The 8,944-nt window shown below is 35.3% G+C and overlaps 1 protein-coding gene across 5 annotated transcripts in view; it reads left to right on the forward strand.

The window, feature by feature from the left end:
- LOC109822461 (coatomer subunit beta'-1-like) overlaps positions 1–8,052 on the forward strand; it is a 17,387-nt gene extending 9,335 nt beyond the window's left edge. The window contains exons 15-26 of one of the 5 annotated variants that reach the window (XR_002242134.1): positions 97–273; positions 377–468; positions 552–668; positions 1,036–1,150; positions 1,271–1,342; positions 2,397–2,593; positions 2,687–2,780; positions 3,111–3,217; positions 3,928–4,060; positions 4,344–4,543; positions 5,552–5,620; positions 7,538–8,052. Coding sequence is in view for 2 of the 5 variants with exons in the window: in XM_020388659.1 (XP_020244248.1) it covers positions 97–273; positions 377–468; positions 552–668; positions 1,036–1,150; positions 1,271–1,342; positions 2,397–2,593; positions 2,687–2,780; positions 3,111–3,217; positions 3,928–4,060; positions 4,344–4,467; positions 5,552–5,571 (1,248 nt within the window). In the remaining 3 variants the exon portion in view is untranslated. The remainder of the gene's footprint in view (positions 1–96; positions 274–376; positions 469–551; positions 669–1,035; positions 1,151–1,270; positions 1,343–2,396; positions 2,594–2,686; positions 2,781–3,110; positions 3,218–3,927; positions 4,061–4,343; positions 4,544–5,551; positions 5,621–7,537) is intronic. The other 4 variants (XR_002242135.1, XR_002242136.1, XM_020388659.1 and 1 more) reach the window with 4 other exon arrangements.

Raw genomic sequence — 8,944 nt, forward strand, 5'->3', positions numbered from 1 at the left:
CTGACATTAATCCTGTTTTCGAAAATTGCTTCTGCTTATACTAAGGTTTTAACGTTGACTTATAAAATGAGACTAAAAGACATGAAATTATTACAGGGTGACATTGTTTCTTCTTATCTAGAAAGTGGAAACTCAGGTGATGAACAAGGTGTTGAGGATGCTTTTGAAATGCTTCATGAAATAAATGAGCGTGTGCGAACTGGAATCTGGGTTGGGGACTGTTTCATTTACAATAACGCTTCCGGGAGACTGAATTATTGTGTCGGTGGAGAGGTATACCTTGATGTATTTACAGTGCTAGAAATGTTGCATTACAATCGGTCACATAAGTTTCTTGCTGGAGTTTTATGATGTGAGTTCCTACTCTTTATTGTAGGTTACCACCATGTTCCACCTGGACCGGCCAATGTACTTGTTGGGATATCTTGCTAGTCAGAGCAGGGTGTATCTCATTGACAAGGAGTTCAAGTGAGTGCACAAGGGAGCTTTTTTTTCGCTGGGAATCCCCTGTTCTCACATATTAGGGGCTAATAATGATTTTTCCACTGCAGTGTTATGGGTTACACTTTACTACTTAGTTTGATTGAGTATAAAACTCTAGTGATGCGTGGGGATCTGGATCGTGCAAGTGATGTTTTACAGTCAATTCCTAAGGAGCATCACAACAGGTACTTTCCAATTCTGCATTTTATGTCATCTAATTTCCTTTATCTTAATGATCTTGTTGTACATAGGACGTAATGTTAAACTCATATCCAATCTCATCCCCTGATCCATGTTTTAACATATTAAATTTTCTTTGTGGGTTTTTGATGAATACAAGCTTTTGACTGTAATGCAAGTGTTGATTTTTTTTCCACGTAAAGTCAGGAAATCTAAGGCTTTAAGGCCTATTCCGTTGCATGTTAATTCATTAAATTTGATGGTATTTTTCAAGAATAAATCTCAAAAATTATACCTCCTTAAAATGGCTCTGGACAGCTTAGTGGCATAAAATTATTGCAAACCCATTATATTGATAATGTATATTTCCAGTGTGGCCCGTTTCTTAGAATCTCGAGGCATGCCCGATGATGCTTTGAAAGTGGCGACGGATCCTAATTACAAATTTGATCTTGCTGTACAGCTTGAGCGATTGGATATAGCTAAGGTATTTTATCCAAATTGATACAGTGGCTATCTAACATTTGATAGCTTTCTTATATCATTTAAATATTTGATCAAGTTTTTCAGACAATGTTCTCCATTTGATAAAAGTTTGCTTTTGCAGGAGATAGCTGTGGAGGTCCAAAGCGAATCAAAATGGAAGCAGCTAGGGAAGCTTGCAATGTCCACAGGAAAGGTGAGGATTACCTTTTATTTTTGCTAAAGCTGAAGGCCCTCCCACCCCATCCCATTTCTTTCTGCTAAACTTATAATGGTCTTCTGTTTCTTGCACAGAAGCCAACACTCACCCTCAGTCACTCGCTTACCGAGAGTCATGCTTCAATGTTTAGGTTTTCCACCCATATACCCCTGAAATATATGATATTCTTAAATTTATTCCCCAATTTTTTGTATTGGCCTATCTTCTCACGAGTTTGCATTAGACCATTAAGTTATCACTCAAATTCTTAAATAGGAAATTTACTTTGTATATGGCTTTATATTCTGTTTTTTTTTCTAAGTACAACTAAATTACCCCCAGCATACTTAAATAACACGCTAATTAGTCTCTCTGCCAAGTGAGAAACAGAGAGGGGAGTTGAGAGAAAGAGATGGCTGTGAGGGTTGGTGGCCATTCATCACCAGGCAGCCACACCTCTCCTTTTATTTCTTAAATATATATTCGGATTTAGGGAGGTAGAAAATGACAATAAAGTAGGACGAGATCTAGTAAGTTAAGCTGAGAGGTAAACTAATAAGTTTGGGATGATTTTGAGTAAACTGGCAATTATGAAGATTTGCGGGTAATATTCAGAATACCATGGATTTGAGGGGTATATAGGTGGAAACCCTTTAATAAATACCAATTTAGTACTTTGCATTATTAACAAAAGAGGTCACTTTTGTTAGTGAAAGTAATATTCAAATAGAGCTACTTTTGCAATGTTGAAATTTGGATTTTCAGTTGGATTAACATATGATCTGTCCTAATCTTTTACTGTCGATTTTTTATAAACTTGTTGATTAACTATGTGTCTATAGAGTTCTACGAGACATTCCAACAAGAAAAGAAAAGAAAAAGTTAGGGTATGCTAAATCTTAGAACAAGTCTGGTACTGATTTTTAATGCATTTTTAAAAATTTATTCTGTATTGTTGATTATAGTCTGATTCCACCTTTTATGTGCATAATTATTCTGATGAAAGACAAATAGACTCAGTTATTTATTTGAGTTGTTCATGTCTCTGCAGTTAGATATGGCTGAGGAATGCTTATCACAAGCAATGGATCTGAGTGGTTTGTTACTTATTTATTCTGCTCTCGGTGATGCCGAAGGAATTGCTAAACTTGCATCTCTTGCTAAAGAACAAGGGAAGAACAATGTGGCTTTCCTTTGTTTATTTTTGTTAGGAAAATTGGAGGACTGCCTTCAATTGTTGGTTGATAGGTACATTTTTTAATAGTTGAACCTTTTAGTCTAAGTGTATAATTTCGATTCATGCCACTTTAAGTGTCACTGGTAACATTTTTCCCTTTGTAGCAACCGTATTCCAGAAGCTGCCTTGATGGCGCGTTCTTATCTTCCAAGCAAAGTCTCAGAGATCGTTGCAATTTGGAAGAAAGATCTCATTAAGGTTCAGCCATGTTATCTCTTAACTGCATTTATAATAGCATTTTAAACGCATTTAAACTTAAGGAAAGATGAAAGATCATTTTTGTTGCTTCTTAGTGGTCAGAATCTGCTTTAGTTTGTAGGTTTTTCTTTTATTTAATTAGCTTTTATAACTTACTCTTGATTTGTTCTTATATTGGTTTTGTGCAAAGGTCAATCCAAAGGCTTAATTAGCTTTTATAACTTACTCTTGATTTGTTCTTATATTGGTTTTGTGCAAAGGTCAATCCAAAGGCTGCAGAGTCCTTGGCTGATCCTGAAGAATTTGTTCTTATATTGGTTTTGTGCAAAGGTCAATCCAAAGGCTGCAGAGTCCTTGGCTGATCCTGAAGAATACTCAAACTTATTTGAGGACTGGCAGGTTGCTCTTGCTGTAGAGTCTAATACCACCCAAAACAGGTGCTCATTACAAATTCTTCATCTTCCTTCATAAATTTTTTCTAATGTTGTTTCTCATATGTTGATAGCTTTCAACTTAAAATTTTCATCTTTTTCTCAGTCAATTTTAAGTTGGAGCATTTATGGGAAACTACTTAAATGTTATAGCTTATGAGCATCAGTTGTCATTGTGAAGTTTTTTAGTTACTACTGCTTGTAAACTACTTAAATGTTATAGCTTATGAGCATCAGTTGTCATTGTGAAGTTTTTTAGTTACTACTGCTTGTTTTTTAGCACCATATTGCTAATTGATGGCATCAGTTGTCATTGTGAAGTTTTTTAGTTACTACTGCTTGTTTTTTAGCACCATATTGCTAATTGATGCCACTCAATAGCTATTTGTGCAGCGTACATGGTTATACCATTTGTGTTTACAAGCAATATCATTTGAGCGGTACTAAAACATGCCATTTTTAGTGGATGTAGTGTAAGGAACAAATATTAATCTAAGTTCCCTGTATTTTGTATTTATAGGCAATATGTGCCAATATTACAGTATGACTAAGTTAAGCAGCAGATTGCACTTATAGATCATGTTCCCATCATAACCAAAATTTCAGTCAATTATGTTCAAAACCTTACACCAGGTAGATACTCCACAGAGGTTAACAGTTGGAAAGCTAATTGTATTTGAGGAATTATGTGTTGACTCCATTTTTTGTTACCACAGAGGTAGCTATCTGCCTGCTGAGGAATACCCGATACACGCTGAAAAGTTAAATGTGAATCTTGTGGAAGCATTCAAAAATATGCAAGTGGATGAAGCAGGCTTCCCTCTTGAAAATGGAGATTTGGGTCATGAGGTATTGATATGACTTACGATAGTTTGTTTTCTCCATGATTTCTAAAATTCTACTTAATATATAAACTTTTATATTAAGATTTTTGGGACGGTATGTCTTCTTATACTAATTCTTTATATCAAAAATTTCACTGAAGCTGGATTGCTGTCATAATTTTGACTATGTTATGAAAATCTTTTGACATTTATTTTAACATTTCTGAGTTATTTTTATTTGTGTTTCTACTGGCCTACGTGCTCTTGTAAATATTACATTTACTGCTTTGACATTAGCCATGACTAAGGCATGCTTTCAGGTGTCAGATGAAATAGGAGAAGAGGATGGCCAAGAAGCTGTTGAAGTGGTCGCTAATGAGTCTACAGACGGTGACGTCCTTGTCAACGGAAATAATGGTGACGAAGAGTATGGTACGAATACTGAAGGAAATCCCTCAGCCTAAGGCATTTGGTTGGCCAACTGTAAAAATCCAAGTTTTTTTCTCGGGTGATTAATTTTTTTCTTGAAACACCCTATTCTATTTAATACCATCACCTATTCTATTTAATACCATCAAGCCAACATAAATCCAGCTAACACTTGAGGCTGGTATTCCCTCCTTTGTTTCAATAAAATGTTGGAGCGCTACTCCACAAATTATGAGAAACCTGAAAATTGATTTGCTGAAAGTCTTTTGGTTAGTTGAGAATCTTGAGATAGGTAATCACTTAATTGGAGCTGGTGAGAATGCCTATGAATTACATTTAATGTTTGTTTAGAATGTGGAATATTGTCTATACCAAAATCTTGTTTTCTTTTGCTTTTATTTATTTATTATTGTTTGCTCTTTGCCTTCTTCTTCTATGACCAAAAAGTTAAATTGCCTCAGTAAGTCACAATAGCAGATTTGAAACCTGTCCCTTGGATCCATGAGCTTCAGCTTCTTAGCATCCTTTTAATTACCAAATAATGTACAAGTTGTTATGAAGCTCATCTGGTCCTTTCTTCCCCCTTAATTGTTATTTGGTTGCTTGTTTGCATATTATGACTAGAGCATGTTTAATAGGATGGAGTGCAATGGAGTACATTCTTTTTGTTACAAATAAATGTGTATTTTCCCTGCCTGCCTATATAGGGTTACAAATGATAAAAGTGCATTCCTTGTATTATAAGTCAATATGTGTGTTTGGTTTATCATCAGTTCTGTGATGAGGTGGCCCCTTAGTTTAACAGCAACTCTACTCAGGTAAGATGAAAATATCCTGATATCAGATACCTTTGATGTAAAACTGCTTATCAGTTTGGCATCACTCCTAGACTTCTTTTTGTCCTGAAAGTTGCATGAAGTTATCTTCTGGAGTTTTTTTATATCACTTGTGTGATAATTCAAATGAGTTGATTGTTGAATGCACTGCCTTGCTGCATTCTAAACTAGCTTTATGTTTTATTATTTTTAGTTTTGCTATGGATGCTAGTGACTATTCATTGTAATGACAGTTGTTTCTGATATTGCAGTCCTTACTCCCCGAGGTTAGGGACCTTATGTGTTCACTATCAGTGTTAGAGGCAGACATATTTCTGAAGGTAACACCATTACCCCTTAATCATCTGATATATTAACTATTCATGTTAAGCCAATGGTATATATATCCTTGAATTCTTCAAATATCACATTACTGAGTTTCTGTTTGTTTTGGTCACATTAATTTCCTGCACACAAAAAAATATGTGTTCTACATGTGAGTGATGTAGATCATAACTTTGCAACTCGGCGATAGTTACTGCATCTTGTTATGAGTTTTCCTTCTCATCACAATTGTATGGGAAAAAGTTGAGTGACGTAGTGGTTGAGGTAGTTTTACTAGCCCGTATTAACGATGCGCTGTTAGAACTGTAAAAATCAGCACATCCTGCTAATTGATATATGTTGGACTTTGGTTTAAAGTTAAGATAATAGATTCAGAAGAGCTTTAAAACCCTTAACTAAATGAAATTGGATTTCTAAGTGCAACCAATAGTGACCCAACTAAAAATTAGGGTAGCTGGCTTAGGGTAACAAGTAGGGGTGCATTCGGTCCGGATACATTTCGGATATGACACTTACCATATCCATATCCGCTTTCTAAAAACGAATACGGATACGGATATGCGTCGGTTAGAAAAAGTCAAGACGATATCCGCGCTAAAAGGAAACGGATACGGTTCGGATAGTAGAGAATCAAATACAGTTATGATCACGGATACAAATCGGATATTTAGAAAACGTATATGACTCAAAACATATATCAGATATGACAAAAAATGTATGATCACACAGAATAAGATAGTACATACTGATGGAATCAGTTATCTACTCTAAACATTGAACAAGTGCCTATACTATAACATTCTTATTTAGCTTATAGCACTAAAATTTTAGTAACACGGTGGATGATAGTGGGAAAAACGCAAACTGTGTTAAGTAATATGCGAATCAGATATATAGTGGGTCCGTTTGTAGTTAAGCGGTTAGGTTAATTGCCTGTGTTAAGTAATATGCGAATCAAATATATAGCAGGTCCGTTTGTAGCGGAGCGATTGGGTTAATTGCCTTATTACTAGGTGGCCAAGGTTTGAATCCTGGCAGGTGCATTATATTGTTATTCAAATTTTTTCTAAAAATGAACATTCGGATGTCCGAACCGTATCCGTTAGTTGAACCTGATTACCATATACGGAGCCATATCCGAGTAAAAAGGGAAAATCATATCCAAAACCGAGACTGTATCCGGTCAGTTTTGGATTTTAGCTACCGTATCCAAATCCGAGATTGTATCCGGTCAGTTTCGGATTTTAGCTACCGTATCTGCATCATTATCGGAAACGATTGCGGTCGGTTCGGATATATCTGAACTATTTAACACCCCTAGTAGCAAGTTTACAATTGCCCATAACCACCCATAGAATAGACTCGGAGATTCACATCAATAAATAATTTTACTAAATAATAAAATAGGATCCATTAATTTCGAATTTCAATAAATCCATTTTTAAAGCTTAATCTAATCCCACCTATTTTTATAAAAATTAAAAGAAAATAAATAAAAATGCAAGTGACGTGCTGAAGTTTGACATTAACTAGGAACTAAAATTTTAGTACATGGATAATACTCTAATATATGTGTCTTAATCATACATTGTCAATACTTTTCAGTGTCTCAATTTCTTCTGTGATAAATATTGGTACTTTCAATCAAATTTTAACCATGCAAGTTTGGTTTTATGAAGAAGCAACTCTGGTTAGATTTCAGTTTTTACCTCAAAATCACTAATTTTACTATCTTTTATTTATATAATTAATCCATGAATAAATTTATTTTTATCTATTATGATAAATGTAGTTGATAGAGAACACAGTGGAAAATATGTTTTTTTTGTTATCCTTTATTTGTTAGAGAGAGAGATTGCATTATCTGTTAACTGGGACGACACCTTGTTTTTTTCTTTGTGAATGATAAACAGGTTTTGCTAAATTGACACACACTAGGAGGCGATTGTTCTCAGTCAGTGTTTAGTGTCTCACTGTTGATTCTGTGTATTTCTCAAAGCTGCTGCTTCATGTACCGTTGAAATGCTAGAGAAAGTGTATGATTGAAATACTAGCGAAATAGGGAGGTAGAAAAGGTTGTGCTTAAAGCATAACTGCATTCTTTTATTTTTATCACATTCTTTTCTTTTGTAACTCTCACTTTCCCTTGCCTTCGCCATAAGTATAAGTTTGAAGAGATTGTATGTAATTGAGTGTCAAAGTACCGGGTTTGAGCTGCCTATTAACAATAAGATGGCCTCCTCTTGAGCTGCAGGCAAGGTGTCTTTTGTCTTTGTAGTAGGGATAAATAGTAGCATACATGCTTTACTTCCAATATTATGAGGTTGTGAATGAATGTCTCACAATGTTTCATGCTTCATCGTCAGTTAGTCTCTACCTTGTGATTCTCTGATTGCTAGATGAAGTATGTTTATGATTGTAAAGTTTACTTATTAGTTTGTACAAAGGTTTGTAGCATCTTTTGCTTTAAAATTGGGATTATCCTAATATAAATTTACTTTTTAAGCATGTGGTGTTTGTGATTATTAGAACCGGGATTCGGTTAGAGTAGATCTCAAACTTGGGAATTGTATTCATCATATGGGGCAAGCATGGAAGTCATCTGATATTGTTTCTAGTTTCCGATTTTTCCCCCCTCCTCCAATTTTAGTTTTGGATCTTCTTCAAGAGAAAGCAAAGGTACCAGACATTTGAGCAAATAGTATTCTCTAGTCCTGCCTGGCAATGTGGCATTTTATTGTTGAAATTGCATGTTTATGTCCTTAACTTGTGCAAGTGGCACTTTTATGTTCTTTGTTGAAGTACTAAGCGTGTTTTGGTAAAAACGGTTATGCGTTAGATAATAGGGGATTGTTGGGATCAGTATATTCGCATATTTGCTGATTTTGTGTATACATCTTCATCGGAAGCTGCTTCTTTGTGTATCAGCATTCCTTTTTTTTTTTGATAGTTTTATCTTCTCCATTTCACGTCTACTTTACCTTCCCCAAAATTCCTAACAAGGAAAGTATGTAACGAAGGCCAATATTTGTTCCTGGGAAATTCGAAATCACCAATGAGTTACGGAGGTGAGTTGATTTAATGTATAGCTGTAGCTTTCGCATTGGCCGGTGGATAAAGTTCCTGCTTTCGATCCACAAATTTCGCCTTTGCTGCTCCAGCCAGTTCTTGCTAGTTTCATAGTCAAGTCAAAACCCTTTTTTCTCCCCCCTCCCTCCCTGAATTAGTGGATTTGAATATCTCCGTTCACAGTGGAAAAACGATCCACGAACAAGGCGCCAAATTTTGGTTAAAAGCTGGTGGGGGGGTTGAAACGTTTT

This window comes from Asparagus officinalis, chromosome 8 (assembly GCF_001876935.1).
Source record: "Asparagus officinalis chromosome 8, Aspof.V1, whole genome shotgun sequence".
Taxonomy (NCBI): Eukaryota; Viridiplantae; Streptophyta; class Magnoliopsida; order Asparagales; family Asparagaceae; genus Asparagus; species Asparagus officinalis.